The sequence below is a fragment of the Kogia breviceps genome, chromosome 2 (assembly GCF_026419965.1).
Source record: "Kogia breviceps isolate mKogBre1 chromosome 2, mKogBre1 haplotype 1, whole genome shotgun sequence".
In the NCBI taxonomy this organism is placed as follows: domain Eukaryota; kingdom Metazoa; phylum Chordata; class Mammalia; order Artiodactyla; family Physeteridae; genus Kogia; species Kogia breviceps.
The window spans coordinates 120,364,758-120,385,664 of NC_081311.1; the positions used below are offsets into that span (position 1 = coordinate 120,364,758).

Below are 20,907 nucleotides of genomic sequence, written 5' to 3' on the forward strand. Positions count from 1 at the left end.
TATTGGTGTTAGAATTTTCTTGCTCCATGGAAAGCATCAAGTTGTGATTTAACAGATTGTTACATTTAATCTGATTTAAATGGATGCACAGACACGACCAAACAGGCAGGAAAATATCCCGTGGGAAACTGAGGTTCTGCCACCTAGACCCTTGAGTTTACCCTCTTCCCTCCCGCCCTGGAAAAGGCAGAAAGCACAGTGCAGGTTTCTTATGGGCTGCACATGGAAACATCTGGGCAGCTCCTGGCACAAGGACGGACACAGTAACACTGAACTGGATCCGACTCTGCTTGGGGTTTAGACCGCAGAAGCGTCACCACAGAGGATTTCCTCCTGTTCCCAAGGGAGAGGCACACGTGGAAGCCAAGCTGTCTTTCTTCACAGGCTGTGCTTCACAATTTCGTTTGAACTCATGAAAATCTTCGTAACCAAGACCGAGTCTTGTGCGGTTAGGCGCCATCTGCCTGCTGCTTTCGGCACTGGGCGGACCGCGTCTAGGGAGGGGAGGGGCAGAGATGCCTGCACGGGGCCGCGAGAGGCGGCAGAGAAGGGTGGCCTGTGGGGAGATCCTTTCCCACGTCAATGACAGGCCAGAAAGGAAGCAGTCACGTTTCTGCACACCAGCCTCCTTGAGGTTTTTTCAGACTGGTAAGAAAATTAGCTCCTAATCAAAGGGAGCTCTGTAATGCCAAAGATGAATTCTCTAGTAAATGTTTTCCAGTTTCTCCAAGTAAGAGGTTTGAAATGGAAATACTGGTCTCTTCTACCTATCAAATGGCAGTGTTCCCGGTCACAGATGTGTTTAACAAGATTTGGGACATGTATGTATTACAGTGCAGGTGGTTAGAAATTCACTCCCCTATTTTTTGAGCTAGGAATTCACTGTTAATATCTTGAAGCTGGAGGGATAGCTCCAAAGATCCTTTCGGTTCCCAGGCCCTTCATTGCCGATTTCTGGATGAGCAGGAATTGAGTTGAATGTGTAGGATATTGTATGTCCCAGAATATCCAGATGTTTCATTGGCTGAGCACGGTGGGCAAAGTGGTATTTTAACCAATCTCTCTTCTTCGAGGAAGCACCACACATTTCCTTCATCTCATCAGCCAGCTTATAGCCGGCATCCCGGTATCCGACGGTCATCCGTTGAGAAACCAGGATAGCAAAAATGACATAATTAACCACAAAAAATTAACTATGGTATTTTGTTTCAGGATGATGAAATTAACCAGCAGAGCCAGCTGGCTGAAAAGCTAAAGCAACAGATGTTGGATCAGGATGAGGTAAAGAACGCAATAAAAAAATTTTTTTACAAAGTTCTTTTATGACTCTGTTGTTGATGTTTGTTCCAGAAATTTAATTCGCAAAGAGTTTTTTAAAATCACTGCATCGTGTGAAAATTTCTTGGAAGATTTCCTTTCAGTGCCTGCTGAAAGCTGATTTTAGGGGAATTTAGAAAATAAATGTGACTTCCTAGAGCTCTAGGGTTTTGAGAGTGCGTAGCTGGCTGCTACACAGTCTATGAAGGGCAGAAATAGAGGAGCTTGGAGGTCGGGCAAGGATGATCCTGCTTCCACACACTCAGGGCCCAGCACTCCTGGTTTGTGCCACTTTCACCTTTCTTCAGCTTTGCGAATCAGACAGCTCAGGTCTTTGATAGACACCATGTTCTTGTGCTGTCTTGTAGGAGAAAAAAGTAGCCCCAAAACAAAAGTAGAAGGTAGAGGAGAGGAAAGCAAAGAAGATAGGGCTGCAAGTGCTGCGTTAGTATATATGTGATACAGTAACGAGTTCCTGGATGGCATTCAATTCTCCAGTAAATGTCTCTATTGTATTGTGTTTGGCCAAGTACTTTACAAATAGGAACCTAAGCAAAGAACAGATAGCCAATTTGTCAAACACAGATGATTCGTAATTCTCTTACTGAGGACATCTAAGTATGTTTTCTCTTTTGTGCTTTAGGGTGCTTTCTGCTTTGTTGCTAAAATGCTGTGAGTTGGATCATATGATGCAATTATAGCAAGTGGCTTAAGTTCATGGCCCTAGTCCCAGCCCTCTCGTAGACGTAACTCTCTCTCTAACGATCTTTTTCACTTCCTCTTTGTAGTCCTTCATCTCTCCAGGACAATGATTATGTCCTCTGCCCAAACACTTCCCTTGGCAGGAACCATATTCAACTGATTCCCCTTTTAACTAGAGTTGAGTCTTCCATTTGCTTTGTGTTTCCCGCCCTCTTCCTCCCATTCTGTGATAACCTTTCCTTTTTTTTTTTTTTTTTTTTTTTTTTTGTGGTATGCGGGCCTCTCACTGTTGTGGCCTCTCCCGTTGCGGAGCACAGGCTCCGGACGCGCAGGCTCAGCGGCCATGGCTCACGGGCCCAGCCGCTTCGCGGCACGTGGGATCTTCCCGAACCGGCGGGGCACGAACCCGTGTCCCCTGCATCGGCAGGCGGATTCTCAACCACTGCGCCACCAGGGAAGCCCAACCGTTCCTTTTTGTTACAGTTAAAACTCTTAATATTCTTTTTCTCTACTATCAAGGCAATATCTATTCATTACAGGAAAATCAGAAAATACAGTAAGCACAAAATTAATGAAAGTATCCATAAGCTCAGTCATTCACTTTTAACTAGTGTTAATGTTTGGGGTATATTCTTCTATAATCCATGATGAATATTAAGAAAAATTAGTGACTGCCCTTTTATACTGTTTTGGTTGACTCTGAAATCGACCTGTTTACAATGTGAAATAATGATAATAGTAAAAAGCCATGTAAGTATTATTATAGTCCTTGGAAATTATTCCTCCTCGTCCTCTGTTCAACTTGTGGAATAGCCAGCCAGCTACAAAGTGTGGTGATTTTTGATGTATAGTCAATTCTTGGAGTTAAGCCTATGTAGCTTTAAATAAGAAAGAAAGAAAGAAAAATTAAGAAAGAAAGAAAGAGAAACAGATTTTCAAAACAAGATGCTATTTTTTCATTTAGCACCTGGATATATAGTAGCATTTCTAGTTATCCTGAGCTTTTCAATTTATTTTCTTTTGTCTGTTTTTTTTTAAAAAATTACTTTATTTTGGATAGAGCACAGAGCAACTTCTGAACTTTTGAACATTAGATTCACCAGTTCCATTGCCATCTAATTTCCCCAGCTTTTAGCTTCTACAAGAAGAGACTATGAGAAGATCCAGGAGGAGCTGACACGTCTCCAGATTGAAAATGAGGCAGCCAAAGATGAGGTGAAAGAAGTTCTCCAGGCCCTGGAGGAGCTGGCTGTCAATTACGACCAGAAGTCGCAGGAAGTGGAGGACAAGACCAGGGCCAATGAGCAGCTGACAGATGAGCTGGCCCAGAAAACGGTTGGAGCATTTGTGTGTAGGGGGCAGGACTTCCTCAGCAGCCAATCGTGTACTTATATTAATGTTTGCTGACAGACACTGTAAGCAAGGAAGTTGGCTGAGTGGTTTTTCAGTGTTAGGCATAGATGCATTCTTCGAAATCCTCCAATTATTGAAATACTTTGTGTAAGTGACTTGTCCATTCCCCCCACCGAACTGCATGTCAGAACTGTTTTATAGCTAGGGGATTTGTAACACCAGCAGGGATGCCTTGTAGGATAGTCAAGAGAGTGCAGACTTTGGAGCCAGAAAAACCCTAGCTAAAAATTTGACTTTACAACTATTAGGCCTTAGTCGAGACATTTAAACTTGAGTATTCATTTCCTTATCTGTAAAAATGGCAATAATAACATGTTCCTTTCAGGGTGTGAGAATTAGTGACAGTTTACATAAAGCACTTAGCACGGACCTGTGTATATGCTACAATCTTAGCTAATAAGTCTCAAAATATCATATTAACAGGGGAGAGTGGGTGATCTGTGGAAGGTCTGGATTTCACTGTCCTTGTTTACACCCTCCTGAATGCAGAGTCTATTCCTTCCCCAGAGCTTCTTGTCCTCGCCTAGGACCAAGCTGTCCTGGTTTGTCTGTTGTCCTGTTTTCAGCCAGTGTTTCAGTCTTCACATTTCCTAATTTTTCGGATTCTCCCGGTGAAAGATGCTGTAGGTTTTGCTCAGTGAGCTAGTGGCCGAGGGCCAGTGAACATTTGGTGAGGTGCCTGCTGCTGGGGTGTGTCCATTTTGTCTTTTTCTACTTGGAAGGTAGGTAGTGGGAAGCCAAGTGGATGTAACTGGCTGCCCTTGGCACTTTGGCCTGGTGGCCTGGTGTCATGAGATTGTGCCCAGCCTGCTTTGTGGAACACAGCCAGTCCTCACAGGCAAGGGGAAGTAGCAGATGGTGCAGGAAAGCTCTCATCTGCTGACCGTAGAGCTGATAGAAAAATGCTCCTTACTCCATACATTCAGCTGCACGAAGGAAGACTTTTTAATGTTTCCCAAGATGGGAACTACTGCTTCTGTGGATTTTAAGAACAAAATGAAATAAGCAGTGGCAATGCTGAAATAAAAACAAAAAACAAGAACCAGAGAAACAAACTAGAAGTCATGTAGGAAAGAAGGAGACTTAGATTTTCTCTGCTTACTGTTTTCTGCAAGATTCTTTAAGTAGTCCTTGGTATTAGTTGCTTCCCAAAACAATGCAATGTTTTCCATGATACAAGTTTTATTTTCTTTCAAACCAAAGTACTGCTAGACTGGTTTAGAATGCTATTTTTAGTCGTATGATTAAAAGTCCTCTAGTAAAATAGCTGCATATGGAAGAATTACATAAATGTCTTTGCATTAACCTCGACAACTCCATAATTTAGGGAAATTATTTTCTTTGTTGTCTGAGTTAGTACCAAGACACCAAAAGATGGCTATTCTGTTGATGTTGAGAGTTTGTTAATTAAAAATATATACATTTGGGTAACATACATGAAGGATGGGAAAGGTGGATTTGTTCATGTTTGGCAGTAAAATGGAGCGTCTGCTATATATTAAGAAGCCATCTCCAGTTGAACCAGACCAATTTTGAAATGAGGTAAAGTGTTCAATTCAGCTTCACCGTGAAGATAAAACACTTTTTCTAGGTTGTTTTTGAGATTCACTAATGTCCCTTTGGGCCTTCCAGACCCATCTGTTTTGAAGCCAGATGGGAATTTGGAAGTGGTCCCAGGGAGCAGGTTTGTTTGGAAGTGAAGGTAGGGATGCTTGCACATATGTTTAGACCCTGGAGAATGTGGACTGAAACAGAACATTTGGTAGGTAGGACGATATGATTACACATAATAAACGTAAGGTTTCCTTTTGGGCCTTATTTATTTTTAATAACTTATTTTTAATAACTTATTTAATAACTGACCTGGAAATCATCTGATATGCAGACAAATGACTTATCAGGCCAAGACAAATTCCTTTTCTTATCAGAGAATGCAGTGCTATACTATAGTCTGACTTAAAAGGACTCTTGTGTTGAAATCACATGAAATGATAAAAGAACTCTATCCTACATTATGTTGTTATTCTTTGCAATGCCATGTGTATGAAATTGATGAGTGACCCTTTTAATTTGTTGTTAAAATGTGTTTTGCAGACAACATTGACCACCACACAAAGAGAGCTGAGCCAGCTGCAAGAGCTTAGCAATCACCAGAAAAAGAGGGCCACTGAGATCCTGAATTTGCTGCTGAAGGATCTGGGGGAGATAGGAGGAATTATTGGCACCAATGATGTGAAGACTGTAAGCCAGCTTTTCTTTTATCGTCTCTACCTGCTCGTATAATGGCATGATTCTAAGCAAGCAGGGGCTGTGTTTTATTCTCCTAAGTATCCAGTGCTTAGCACAGTGTTTTGCATCTGCTATGTGCTTGATAATATTTGAATGAATGAAGGGCTGATTGAATGACTAAGTAAATGATTGGTTAAGGAGGAGAAAAAAATTAACCTTTCAATTACAGGAAATGTCCTCAAATCTTGGTTGGCCTTATGTAAGTTGGCTTATTCCTCAAAATTGCATACCAGTGTCACAGAGGTTTGGTACTGGATACGTTAAGCAAAAGTTCTACCCTCAGAAACGTTTCTCCTTTTCTTTGAGAATGCAAGAGTGAAAATCCCCAACCAATCAGTATGAATTAGGAGAGCTTTCAGCTGGAAGTAATAGGATTCTAACAGTGGCTTAAAAAAATAAAGCCACATTTAATTATTCACAATATGAGAAGTCTAGAATCTTGTTATTCAGGTTGTGATCTGCATTCACCTGGGAACTTGTTTGAGCTATAGACTCTCAGGCCCACCTCAGACCTACTGAATTAGAATTTTCATTTTAACAAGATTCCCCAGGTCATTCTTTTTTTTTTTTTTTTTTTTTTTTTTTTGCGTTACGCGGGGCCTCTCACTGTTGTGGCCTCTCCCGTTGCGGAGCACAGGCTCCAGACGCACAGGCTCAGCGGCCATGGCTCACGGCCCAGCCTCTCCGTGGCATGTGGGATCTTCCTGGACCGGGGCACGAACCCGTGTGCCCTGCATCGGTAGGCGGACTCTCAACCACTGCGCCACCAGGGAAGCCCTCCCCCAGGTCATTCTTATGCTTCTTGAAGTTTTAGAAGCAAAATTTGGTTTTTTGCCGTATCTCAACAATGTCAGGCATCCAGGCCTTTTCTTTATTTTCTTTCTGCTTTCCTCAGCCTATTGCCTTTTCACATCTAAAGATTTTTATCTCAAGGTAGCAAGATAGCTTCTATAGCACCAATCATCACATCCCCACACAACCACATCCAAGGCAGGATGGGCTGCAAAGCAGCCAGCTTTCATCCAGGAGGGAACTATAATCCCAGAAATCCCCAATAGACATCCCCTTATACTTTATAAAGGCCAGAATTGGGTAACACGGTCACCCCAAACTTCAAGGGAAGCTGGGAAAGCAAAGAGAAATAGTATTACTATAATGGGCTTAAACTAACCATGATTAACCCCTTGGGTGTTGCACAATGGTGTAGCAAGGATGTAAGGGAGATGGGGAGAAAGAGGGTGGTATAACGTTGTCTATGAGTTAGGAATAGAGAGAAAAGAGAATAAATGATGTTATCTAAGAACAATTAACAATTCGCCACAATATAGAGAGGATATTGGAAAATAAGATAGTGACATTAAACAAAATAGCTTTATTGAGGTATAATTGACGTAAAGTAAGCTGCACATATTTAAAGTATACAGTTTGAGAAGTTTTGACATATGTATACACTCATGAAACCATCCCCACAATAAGATAATGAGCATGTCTGCCACGTCCAGAAATGTGTAGGGCTATTTCTGGTCTCTCTAGTCTATTTCAGTGATCTAATCTTTATGCTGTACCACACTGTTTTGATTACCATAGCTTTATATGAACTCAGTTCCTTCTGTGGAGTAGCCATTGGTTAAACGTGTGTGGATTTTATCAAGTCAGGGGATAGTGTTGTAGTATTCAGCTTCCTCACAGGTCCCAAAAACCAAATTCTTGGAGTTTAGCCCTTCAGCCTTTAAAAGGCCAAATTCTACATCAGTCTGCTCTGTGGGAACACTCAGGTTTTGAGTTGAGATTGTTAAATACTAGAGAAGCCTCCCCAAATTACTTTCGTTTATTGACATTTCTGGGAAACATTGAAAGTCCTCCTTTGGTGGTATAACAGATCTAGGTTTAGAGTATATGACTTCTTGTAAACCCAATCATTCTGTCATGGAACCTCTATTGTAACTGAATATTTCATGAATCTTTGCAGATGAATCTAATTTTAGTGTAGAATTCTCAGGTACTAAAAGATTAATCCTTTCCAGTTTGGTGATTTTATATTTGAGGATTTATTTTTAGAAGCATATGTTGGTGTTGCGCTTATGAACTTCTGAGGTTGGGGTGATTATATGGCCCTTGCAATATGAAGGTGCAGTTGATTTATGGGAAGTTGGCGCCTTCTGCTGATAACGATAAAGGAAGATATTTTTATGCGAAGTTCTAAAATAGAGCTGATGAAAAATGCTAATGAAATCAAGGAGTGTCGAGTGCTTTGGAATTTAAAAAAAGAGTCCTTACCTTTGGGACATGAAGCATGATTGAGATTATTTTTAAATACTTTCAATGTTTTTAAGTTATTTTTGGATTCCAGAAATTGGATGCCCTAGTTAATTTCATTGGTAACTAATTTCATTGATAACTTTCACTTATATAGCATCATATTCTTAATCACTCTGGTTTTTTTTCTTACAATTATGATTTAATCATTAGGGCAATGAGAGCTAAAGGGGAGGAATTATGTGACTTTGGGCAAGTTACTTTACTTCTCTGGGTTTCATTTTCCTAATTTGTAAAATAACAAGATGAGTCCAGATTATCTTGAAGGTTGTCAGTTCAGGAATTGCATGAGTTATGTGTATATTTCTTAGATCTATCATTGTGGGTACAGATACTTTTCTTACTGATTATGAGTATTCAACTGATATAATTCTTTTGATCTAAAATACGAGATCAAGGAAATCTTTTTCGGTGATCTTGTATTTTTATTCCTAAAATGTTCAGTCCCCACAAGGTCCCTCCTGATAGTGCTCTGGGGTGAGAGGGAAAGATAGGTGTTGGAGTCTTCCTCAGTCCTCAGTTCTAGGATATGATGGGCCTAAACAGCAAGGAAACAGAAGAACCCATATTTCTCCGGCTCAATCACATCTGGAAACATTTTCAGAGCCCAGGCAATACTTTAAGTCAACAAAACAAGATGAGAGCAGCAAATGACAAGATGAGCCTAGTGTTCACTTTATTCAAGTTTATTAGCGAGCCTCCCCTTCCTTTCATGTTCCGATGTCACCGGTCTTTCTTTAAAACGAAGATTTCCAGATTCCTAGCCACAAGCAGAATAGCAGGTTGAGGTAGAGTAAGCAAGATGGATTGGATTAGCTGCCTAACTTTCTTTCGACCTCAGGTCTGGCTGAGGTGGAGGTGAAGAAGTGCAAGCAGGTGACATAGACCCCGGGCCCCAGCTCCATCAGGGACCTGACTATGGGCGGACCAGCGATGCAGATAAAACTGCTCCAGATCCTGGGTCTGAAGTCAGTCCTCATCACCGACAGCTCCCTTTCCATCAACTTCTTCAACACAGCCTGGGGTCTGCTGGGGCTGGTGTCTGAGGTCCAGTCTCCAGCCAGAAGGGTGACTGGGGTCCCCACGCCCAGGAGGGGTTGCTTCTTCAGTCCCCTCTTGCCCCTCAAGCTCTTGGAAGCAGCTGTATCATACCTTAGCTCTGAGCACTTTTTCTAAAAAGGATTTTTTAAAGTCCCATTATGACTTTTAGGTCTTAGAATGTGAACAGTCACCTCACTTACCTTTTACTTGACCTAGAAATGGCACCACGCTCAGCTGCTCTGTGCTCTAGAGTCATGGGGTGGGTGTGGGGGGTGACTCCTTACATACAGGCAAGATGGAAGGAGAGGCAGCCTCTTCTGCTGGATTAGTCATCCATACTGGATCTCACAGTCCAGTATGTACATTGGAGTCATTGTCAGACCCAGGGGAGAGTTATGAAATAATATTGCAGCAGCAAACTCTGATTCTTCTTTTTGAAATAACAGTATATACTGGAATTACTGAAAACTCTGAACTAAGCATGACTAAATGTATGAACTCATAAGTGGTAAGAAACCTTACAGTTAAAGCCATTTGTTTGGGGTACTGTTTTTTTCCATCAGGTGTGCATTCAAAATCTCCTTTTAGACCTCCTAGGACAAGTGTAGGCTTCAGAAGTTATGGTTCTGGTTTTGGGGGAAGAAATATCCAGCTCTCACTTTGGAGGAAGCCCATTATTGTACATTTTATTTCACTCTTTCCCGATCCACATGGGACCTGGGCATAGCATACAAAGTGTCCTCATCTAAGGAGAGCCTTAGAGGAGGAGGTGTTTGTTCCCTTCTCATGATGCTCTGCCTCTTGGTTCAGCAATGTTTTCCCACCAGGAGATGGTATAGGTTGTGAATTCCACATGAAAGAGATGGATGTCCCCTTAGCTTTATACAGAAAGACAATATGCAGGCACACCTGGTCAGGCTAAAGAATGAGTTTCTAGCAAGAGGGAAGAGATATGGGAACATGTGTATATGTATAACTGTTTCACTGTTATACAGCAGAGACAAACACACCATTGTAAAGCAATTATACTCCAATAAAGGTGTTTAAAAAAAAAATGAGTTTCTCATCTCTGTTCCACGTTGGACCAGTCACAAAGGCAGAAGAACAAAACTGAACTTAAAGTTGGAGGGATTTTCTCACCCGTTACCTCCATAGTATTGGATTATAAAAGGAATGTAATGAGGAGTGGTGTTGTTTAGTCACATCGTTGGCAGTCAGAAACGTAACTAACTGATTAGCAAGAACCTCCATCAAAGTAAGATGGAATCAGATATTGATGCTCGTGGATTTTCTTGCTGTTAACATAGATTCTGCATTGTGTTGATGGACACTGGAGTCATTTAACAAATACTGTTTTGGAATTTTTAGGGGAAGGTTGACACCAAATTACAGGCACTCAGCACTGTCTAGCGTACTTCCTATCTGCTACCAATTTTCCGGTTGATACACGATTCCATATTCCTAGCTCTTAAATGTTTACTGAAAAAATAGTCATACGATGAGTTAATGACAGCAATAATGACAAAAGTGGAACATCAAAAAAACTAGTTGGAATCATTGTCTTAGAACCAACTGAAGCCTCTGTTCACGGGCTGGGTACCCGACAGGGCTCTTGTTTCCTCCTGAGTTGCTAGGATGCCCTCTGCTGGTTAAACAAAATATGCACACAGTTGCTTTGCTCATGTGGTCAGTTGCCCTTCAAGACCATCTCTGCATCTCAGCAAATGGATTTTTATCCCAAGTAGCTTGCTGCAGTGTTTGTTTCCAGTAGAACTCTGAAAATTAGACAACAAACATAGGATGGTACAGGAATGCTGGTTGTCAGAATCTTTTCTTCTAAAGGTGGATTTACATTGTAATTCTTAGGTGATCTAGATTCCTGTGTGCTTGGAAGGGACAGTTGCGTAGAGGCCGGGAAACAGATGGGTAGTAATGAGAAGTTATGCAGGAAAATTTTCATCCAGAGGTACTTTTGGTAATAGCACATTCTTAGTCATTAGATTTTTTGTTTAATCGAAGACTACATAGAAAATCCTTTTTATTTCAACCCTTGCTTATGGAAACATATTCAAGCTATTAGACTGCTTGCTTCTCTGGATAGCAGATTATAGAGAATATAATTGAAATTTTTGATTTGACTTCTTATGGGGACTCAGAGTCACCTTAGGAACACTGGGCTTTACTGCTATTCCAGAAATGTAAGGTGTAAGACATTGAATGGAACACCTCTTCAGAGTTATCTCTTTTTAAAATTTCAATGTCTTTTTCTTCTATCATCTCTTTTATCCTAAAAATCAGTTATAATGAAAAACCTGGTTAATTGAAGATTATGTTAGTAGAGGATTTTTTTTTCTGTTTAATAAATTTATTTATTTATTTTTGGCTGCGTTGGGTCTTTGTTGCTGCGCGCGGGCTTTCTCTAGTTGTGGTGAGCGGGGGCTACTCTTGGTTGTGGTGCGTGGGTTTTCATCGCGGAGGCTTCTCTTTGTTGTGGAGCACGGGCTCTAGGCACGAGGGCTTCAGTAGTTGTGGCTCGCGGGCTCTAGAGCGCAGGCTCAGTGGTTGTGGCGCACGGGCTTAGTTGCTGCGTGGCTTTTGGGATCTTCCTGGACCAGGGCTCGAACCTGTGTCCCCTGCATTGACAGTCGGATTCTTAACCACTGCACCACCAGGGAAGCCCCCAGTACAGGTTTTTAATTGAAAGTTTTACCTGAGGTTTCAGAGAACTCGGGGTTGAACGTATAGTACTTTTTAGAGAAAAATTCTCAGCCTGTGGTCCTACAATTAGGGTTTCTTAACCAGAAATCCACAGACATCTTGAGTGCCCATGGACAGGTTTCAGGGCCCCCATGAACCTCTGGAAATTGTAGGCATAATTGAGTGTGTTCCCTCCTGTGCTCAGTTGGCAGATGTGAATGGAGTCATTGAGGAGGAATTCACCATGGCCCGGCTGTACATCAGCAAGATGAAATCGGAGGTTAAATCTCTGGTGAACCGCAGTAAACAGCTCGAGAGCGCCCAGATGGACTCCAACAGGAAGATGAATGCCAGTGAGCGGGAGCTGGCAGCCTGCCAGCTGCTCATCTCCCAGGTAGGCCACGCCTTTCTTCCTCATTTCACACCCTTGTGCTCTGGAAAATCTGCTTCCTCCGTGCTCTTACTGGGGCCAATAGTGCATAACAGGGATAGTTGATGGACTTTGCTTTACGAAAGACTTGTCCATGGCCTCCCAGGCAATGACAGCCCAGGCTTCTTTCTTTTTTTTGCGGTACGCGGGCCTCTCACTGTGGTAGCCTCTCCCGTTGCGGAGCACAGGCTCCGGACGCGCAGGCTCAGCGGCCATGGCTCATGGGCCCAGCCGCTCCGCGGAATGTGGGATCTTCCCGGACCGGGGCACGAACCTGTGTCCCCTGCATCGGCAGGAGGACTCTCAACCACTGCGCCACCAGGGAAGCCTGCAGGTTTATTTCTTAAGACTAGGTTTAGTTGTGTGAATTACATGGATTACTTTCAGTCCCTGTTTAAAGGATGTGTCTATATATCTTTATCTAGCTAAGTAGGTAGGTAGGATAGGTAGAGATATGTAATGAATGGATAAGACTGGGTGGCATCTAAAACTCCTGCCAGCTAAGTCAACATTCTTTCGTCTTTTAATCTCTACCACAGGTCCAATTTAATATGGGACAACAGAAACTACCATCACTACTACTGTTTTTAATAGTAGTAGCAGTTAACCTTTTACTGAGTGCTTACAACACATCACATACTATGTTAAGCACTTTACGTGCATTCTCTCACTTGATCTTTCAAAAATTCCTGATGGGCAGGTTTTATTATTGTTCCTGTTTTTTTAAATCAGGAAAATGAGACTTGGAAGATTAAATATACTGTCCAAACTCATATCACCAGTGAAAGGTGTAGCGGGGACTCAAACCAAACTGTGTGTGAACTCAAAGCCTTGAAGGAATCTTCAGGCTCCTGGGGCATATTTCATTCTCTCAATGAGTAAAGCTACTCTTCTTCCATTAGAAGGGTATTTTCATTTTAGTAAGGTGGTTTCAGAAAATAGCAGCCTTGTTTCTGACCTGCCGCTGATACCTGAGCTTGGTGTTTGGGCTTGAGGCTTCTGTGAGGGGTCCAGTGTGTGTGCTCCCTGCCGTAGTGCAGGCATTAAAACAGCTAAAGTCATTTGGGGTAAACAGATACTAGTATGGAATGGCGTATCACACAGTGCTGAGAAACAGACAAAAGCATACGTCATCCTGTATGTTTTTAAACATAGGAATGTGTCATCATAGAACCATCTCCTTGTCTCCTACCTTAATCATCTAAGGGATGCAAATTAAAACATCAAATTTCCATTTTATAAATAACATGATAAGCAAAGATGTATTAATATTTAAGAGATTATTCAGTGCTGGTGTGTGATAGTGAAATTTATTGAGAAAAGTATAATTTGATCAGTCCTTTTGGAAAGGACCTTGGGAATCAAAAACCATAAAAATGTCAGTATACTTTGGTCCAGTAATTTCGCTTATAGCATTTTTCATTGATAATGAAAATGAAAATTTTTCATTTCACATGGTATTATCATTCCCTGATTAAAAATATTAGCATTTATATGGAAGATGTTTAGTGCAGTATTACTTTCATTTTAATTAAATAAAATAGGCAACTATCTATTGAGAGACTAATAACATAAAGTGACATGGAAGGATTTATGCAGCTCTTACAAAAAATTGATGAAACCCAGTCATTGGGAAAGTATAATTATATAAAGGTAAGTAAAAATGAAAATGCTGAGTTACAGATCTATGCTGTGCCTTGCAACTTGGTAAAATATGCATTCATATAGATAAGACCAGGAATATAGGGGGAAATGGTTAATAAATTAGAGTGGTTAATGGGTGAAATTTCTACTACTTTCTCTGTATTTGCTTTACTGTTTGACATTTTTATAATTTGTGAAAGTTGAGAGGAAAAACACTAAACATTAGGACACAGTACACCTCAAGTCTGATTTCCAGATCACCTGTTACACTGAGAGCATGTGCTTCTGGAGGCCCCTAATATTTGGAGGCCAAGGCAAGAGCACAGACAGAGGCCCTGCGGCCTGCAGCCCAGTCTCTCTCCTTCCATCTGGACGTACCAGCCTCCGTGTCCAAGTCGAGTCCCTTCTGCACGTTCTGTGAAGTGATGGAAGTGTGTAACTGTGTCAGCTGTAATCTGTGTAAATGGATGATGGGAGCCACACTGCTGGTCCTGGGAGTGGCCTTCGGGCCATTGGAGTAAAAGGAGTTTCTAGGTTCCCAGACTCACTGTGGTCTAGAAGAGGATGTGGGCTCCAGGTGGGCACGCTCCCTTGGCATGTGAACTTTGCTCAGTGGAGTGGGATGCAGCCAGAGGACCGCCCAGGTGAGGTGCTCTAAAGCGTAGGGCCCAGGACAGTTGCCCAGATCGTAGAGTGACACTTACTCAGGGTATATGAGATTGGAGTCAAGAATATTAGGATGGTTTTAGTTAGACAGTGCTTTCTGCATTAGCAACAAATACAGTTTTCCATTAGGTGCTATTTTGTACTCTGCTACAATTTACATAAAGCCAAAGATTCAGTCATAACTGCCTGGGGTTCAAAAGTAAGAGAAGTCTTGGCTCTTTATTTTCTGACATGATCTAAGGAATCTGACAAAATATTTCCAGCTAAAATGCTGTTATCTCATTTGTTTACACTCATCCTTGTCACCAAAAACAACTGCTCCAACAGGGTCCCATTTCCCAGAGGTTATTTCATGAGATTAGAGCTCAGTCTCCAGAGTGTTCCTGCCTAAATTTGAACCCTGTAGAACTGCAGGGGGGAGTGTCTGCGTATTTCCATCTGCCTAGAAGTGACTACTGTCCCTATTCAGTCATGAGCTCTCATTCATTCATTCACACCATTATTATTTATTAACTCTCTATTTTCATGGAGCTAACAAGTAGAAAAAAAGATAAATCAAGCAGAAGTTAGGTGCTATAAGAAAATGTTGGGGCCTGAGTGATAAGGATCCAGCCAGGACCATGTCTGGGAGGGTGTTGGGGAGAGCTTCCTAGGGAGAGGAAAATGTAAATACAAAGTCCCCGAGACAGGAATTGGTGTGTCTGAGGGACAGAAAAAGAAAAGACATAATAATTGAGTTCCAAAGAAGAAATCCAGAGATGCAGGTTCAAAGAACGAAGCTCTCAGTCTTGACATTTTCCCAGTCCCTTTCTCTCCAGCGCACTGTTTTCTGTAAGGGGGAAAAGCAGCTTGGGCTTTGGTATCTCACTTAAGAGGACAGTGAGGAAGGGCACAGCCATGAGTGGGTGTGTGGGGAACGAAGCAGAGAAGCACATGGAAGAAAAAGGACAGATCCCAAACAGAGGGTAGAATATGCACCATTTGGGTGCTGGGACTCCAACAAAGGACTCAAGAACTCCTCCTCTCTTGCGTTGTCCCATCAGACAGTCCTGGGCGAGCCAGGATGGCCACTTGCCAGTCATTCACTGATCCCTTTGATCTGTTTGCTTGTTTAAAGCATGAAGCCAAGATCAAATCCCTGACAGACTACATGCAGAACATGGAACAGAAGAGGAGGCAGCTGGAAGAGTCCCAAGACTCACTCAGCGAAGAGCTGGCCAAGCTCCGAGCCCAAGGTGAGTAACTGACCACTTTGCAGGCGCCTGACTCTCAGCCTAAATCAGACACTCTCTAGTTGGCTGGACTCGTGATGTTTAATTTTGCTCAACTAAAGCATTTCTAGGTCTACTGAAAACAATGGCATAATTGGGTGGGGGGTGGGGGAGAGAGAAACGTCTAGAAGACTGCCCCCACCCCATATCTGCTCCTCTTCCCATTTTCCCTCAGTCCACCCTGCTGCCCAAGTCAGAATCCTCTCCCTTCTTTACCTCCTACGTCCAGTCTGTCCCCAAGGCCTGTCCATTCGACCTGCCAGGTGCTTCTCTGGTTCTGCTCTTCTCCGTCTTCACTGTTGCTGTCCTTAATCCTAGTTAAGAATTGTGGCCACATCCATCCACCGAGGAGCTCATCTCCAGCCTGCTCTAGGCCGACCACTGTGCTGTATTCCAAAGGAGGATTCCAAAATCAAGTTCTGCCTCGTGTCCAACCCCAGGCCTCTGACCCTTCCCTGGTGTTCTGTTGCTCTTAATATAAAGCCTGAACTTGCACCCATGGCTTACCTGCATCCCCCATCCTTTGAACAAGCTCTTCCTTTGCCAGGCAGTCTCCTGACCCCCTTTGTGGAGTGAAGTGCCCAACACATAGGAAGCACTCAATAAATGTGAATAAATAGAAGAGATTTGAGAGAAATGACTAGAAATGTAGAAACCAGAACAGGATTAAGAATGTAGGTGTTGTGGTGAAACGGGAACACACAGATCATATTATGAGTTGCAACGAAAACTGGTAGAGTCCCTTTGGAAAGCATTTTGAAAATACATATTAATAATTCCAACACTTCTCATACCTTTTGCTCCTCAAATCTCATATATTCATTGCCGAATTACTTATATTAGTGAAAAAAAAAAGGAAAGGAAGCCACCTAAATGTCCCAACAGTTAAATGAACTATGGTATGTTGTTTAAAAGAACAGTTTTTTTCATCTTTGATATGAAGTACATGAAGGCCATGCAGCAGTGCTTACAATGCATTAGATTAAACATCATAATATGTAATTTCATCTTTACTGTGGTTATAAAATTTAAAAATCAATAGATGGGCTTCCCTGGTGGCGCAGTGGTTGAGAGTCCGCCTGCCGATGCAGGGGACACGGGTTCGTGCCCTGGTCCGGGAAGATCCCACGTGCCGCGGAGCGGCTGGGCCTGTGAGCCGTGTCCACTGAGCCTGCGCGTCCGGAGCCTGTGCTCCGCAACGGGAGAGGCCACAACAGTGAGAGGCCCGCGTACCGCAAAAAAAAAAAAAAAGAAAGAAAAAAAGAAATCAATAGATGCTTATGTTCCAAGGCCTGTAAATTAATATTTGAAAGAAAGTGGTTTTGATAGGGTAATAGGATTGGCGATGATGCTATCCTTTTTAATTTCCTTTATTGTCGTATAGTCATTTGCTCAGTAAATACATTTTGCTTCAAATGCCAAGGTAAATTAACAATGAAAGAGAGCACACTCACCCCCGCTTTGACCTTGTAAGGTTTTCTTTATGTGATAAGGGGTGTTAGGAACAGAATACTCCACCCAAAACTTGACATGGAAAAGAACTTTTCCCTCTGGTAAATGGCTTCTGCAGTGGTGCCACTGAGTGGAAACGAAATCAAAGCAAGAAGAGCTGAAATAAAGTGAAACAGACTAGAGAGAATACTTAATGACTTGAATGTCACTGTCTGAAATGCTTTTGCTCCCTCCACCTCGGGCTGCCTATCGCAAGCTGTGCTCAGGGAGGGCCACTGACCAAGAATAGGATGGGACTGGTCCCTCCCTCCCAGAGGTGTGCCACATAACAGCCCTGCCCCCAGTATGAGGCATGGCCTTCCTGTTTAGTCTGGACAGTGTTATTTTATATTTCTATTTTCTTTGTGCCTATCCTTAGATTGTTTTCCTGCTCCAGATTCTTAGAGAATACCCATGGGAGGTAAATTAGCTCTTTCCAAAACTCTAATGGTGGCATGAATCCAAACACCACTAATATTCTCAGAGTGCATTATCGTTGACAAAGCACGTTTATGTGTGCTGCTCAGGAGTAGCTCACCAGGCCTGGCGGGGAACCAGTCCTCCGAGCTAGGTCAGCTGCAGCGTGACCACTCCAAGTTAGCACTTCCCCTCCAATCGCCAGTGCCCCCGAAGGACTTCGATAATCTCCCAGGAGAGATCTGCCTTGATTTAAAAGGCCAGAAGTCCTCCTTCAGAGGCACGTTCCTTTATACCATGGTTGTAATTGGTAAGATAAGCTGATGTTTCACCCCATTCTTTTTTTGTTTTCTAATTTTTACTTTTGGGTGTGAGTCCTGCCAGTTAAATCTTAAATCATCATTTAAAATTCAAAACAGAAAAAATGCATGAAGTCAGCTTCCAGGATAAAGAAAAGGAACATCTGACCCGGCTGCAGGATGCTGAGGAAATGAAGGTGTGTACACAGCCCCTTCCAGGAGCCCAGCACGTGTTTGGACTGGATTTCCTTGATCTAGGAAAATCCAACTCCTTCAGAGATGTGTGTGGCAGGGTAGGAGGGAGGGGGGTTGGGGCCGGGGCTGGGCATCAGAGCTGCTCGCAGAGCGTGGCTTGGCTTAGCAATGAGATGGAGGTGGAGGTGTCCAGGAATCCTGAGGTGTCTGTAGATAGTAGTTATGTTGTGTTGGTACATTTCTCTTCCCGTTCATGACCAGGAAGGAGAGAGCACACCTTCCAGTCACTGCGTGGGGCCACTCGGCATAACTTCTGCAGAAATGGTCGTCCCTTCTTTGAATGGAAGGAAACATCTCTCCCCTCTGTCTTTTAAAGAAACAGCCCAAATTTGAGTTTTCATCTTAAACATAGAGATCTTTATTTTTGGTCACATTTTAAACCGAAAAGGAAAAGTGGGAAAGATGATTGGGAAATAAGATTTTTAGGTGGATACAATGAGAGAGGAGAAAATGTGGAACTTTGGATTAGCTTTAGGCAAACCCCTCTCCTCGTTCTGTATCACTTTGGTGGAAAGGTCTCCTTTGACTAGCACTGTAAATTCATGCAGTGGGCAGGGCTGGGAAATTATCTACATTTTACGGTGAGAAAGTGCAACTCCCACGGTTTCCATGGCTTGTCTGAGGTCACCCAGGTGGTAAGAGGTCCATGCCCTCTGACTGACCTGGCGAGAGAAGCCGCGTGGCTCAGGTGAGCTATAGAAGGTCAGGGGGAGACCCTTTGCTTGTGGAATGGGCTAATTTGCCCGTAGGGACCACTCAGTTCTATAACAGATCCTTGAGTTTTGTTGTCCCTGTAAAGCACGGTGGGTTCTGAGGGCCCCGGTTTGGGGATCCGAGAGCTGAGGGATACGGGGTAGGAGACGGCGAACAAGGGCTTTGTCACAGAGCTGGCTGAGAGCCAGAGAGCGGCTGATACGTTTCTTGCGGCCTGGGTTGCAGAAGGCGCTGGAGCAGCAGATGGAGAGCCACCGGGAAGCTCATCAGAAGCAGCTGTCCAGGCTCCGAGATGAAATCGAGGAGAAGCAGAAAATCATCGATGAGATTCGGGAGTGAGTTGGCCTGGGGGCCCGTGGGGCGTTAGGGCAGACACGGCCCCTGGGCCAGCCCGGAGGTCTCTGCTTTCCCCCCCACATGGACCCTGGGCTGTGCCCTGGTGCCTCAGCAAGCTGGACGTGATGCTTCTGCGGTCTGTGCCCCATCTGGAGCCGAGCCTCCGGGGGCTCTGGTGGGCAGGTGGCAGGCGGGCCCGGCTGCCCTGCCCGGTCCCCGCGGAGCAGGGGCACGTTGGTGATTCAGCTGGGCAGACACATACCTCAGAAGGTGGGGATGCTGTTCCTGTGAGAGGATGAAAAAAAATCCCCCCAAAACCTGAACTGGTTCTGACTCAGGGTTTCTGATGGGTTAAGAAATGCTCCAGAGAAGACAGTCAGCAACCGCTGCCTCAGCCCAACACATACCTGAACACTGCACGCCCCAGAGCCACCTGCTTGCAGGAGCTCACTCAGGGACCCGTGCTGTTGTGTGTCTCTCTGTGCTCGAGGGCATTGCAGCTGGTCTCAAGGCCATTCTCCTGTTGTAGCTGCTGAAGAGCCCCCTGCTCAGTAATCACCCCTCCCCACTTCTCTCACTTTCCCGCCTCATCCACACAAGTCCCCAGGCTGTGTTTAAATGCCCCAAATTAAAGACATAGGAAAACAAAGAAAACCAATTATATTGAATACACTTCCACCCACTGACACCCTCTTCCCCTGTCCTCCTCCTCCCCACCACCCCAGGTCTAGACTAAAGGTTCCCTCCTCTCTGTTTCTGTAGATGAAGAAACATTTCTGTATGGGAAGCAAGATTAAATGATTTACTTAGGGTCACACTGCTAAACAGGAATCAAACTGGAGTTGGAGTTTAGTTCTCTCTCAGTGTCCGTGAGCTACTCACACAGCACATTTGCATTTTAAAAGCAAAAGTGTAAATGATGTGATGGGGCTCTGTGCACAGTCTACCTAGGAAAGCACTTAGCATCGCCTCTCCCCTTCTTTTGGTCCACCCCCATGCTCCCACTTATGTCTAGCTTTCCCCTTTAAGTGTGACTCTTATTTGTTATGCTCATGAATCACCCTCAGATTGTTCAACTGGAAGGGGAGGGGAGGGAAGGAAGGTGAGAGAGATGGAGGGTCTCTGAGTGCGTTGACAAGTGGGGACATTTCCTTGGCCTTTGCGTTTCGCATGGGTTTTCCTTCAGAGAGTGTATGATCTGTTGTCTACAGTCATGTAGGCATGGCCGTATGAAAAGGTTTTATAAGGACCGGGCTGATATAAATGGTGACCAAATACCCCCAACCGATGGTGAGTTTCTATTTTGCAACAGCCCCTGGACTTCCTTTGTGTTTCCCCTCTCTGACCACTGCCCCCTTTCGCCCCCAAGACTTCACAGAACAGAATAGTCCCTATGTCAGCTAGGGATTTGGATTTAGGGGATGTTTTCAGAGCATCAGACCAGAGAGGAAGGGAAGGTCAAAGTGGCCAAATAAGGTTCTGGGAGTGCGTATGTACCATCTGTAGGGCAGAAAAGCAGAATTCTTACTGGGCTCTGTTTTTCTGTTTTAAAATATCGGCCCCTTTCCCATCTCATTATTTTCCCTCCCAAAGCTCTTGCTCAAGCCAA

The 20,907-nt window shown here is 43.6% G+C and overlaps 1 protein-coding gene across 1 annotated transcript in view; it reads left to right on the forward strand.

The window, feature by feature from the left end:
- Nucleotides 1-20,907, forward strand: part of KIF5C (kinesin family member 5C) — a 169,640-nt gene that overhangs the window by 117,505 nt on the left and 31,228 nt on the right. The window contains exons 13-19 of the mRNA XM_059054322.2: nt 1,213-1,281; nt 3,148-3,354; nt 5,527-5,673; nt 11,981-12,169; nt 15,633-15,750; nt 18,114-18,190; nt 19,188-19,297. Coding sequence (XP_058910305.1) covers nt 1,213-1,281; nt 3,148-3,354; nt 5,527-5,673; nt 11,981-12,169; nt 15,633-15,750; nt 18,114-18,190; nt 19,188-19,297 — 917 coding nt within the window. The remainder of the gene's footprint in view (nt 1-1,212; nt 1,282-3,147; nt 3,355-5,526; nt 5,674-11,980; nt 12,170-15,632; nt 15,751-18,113; nt 18,191-19,187; nt 19,298-20,907) is intronic.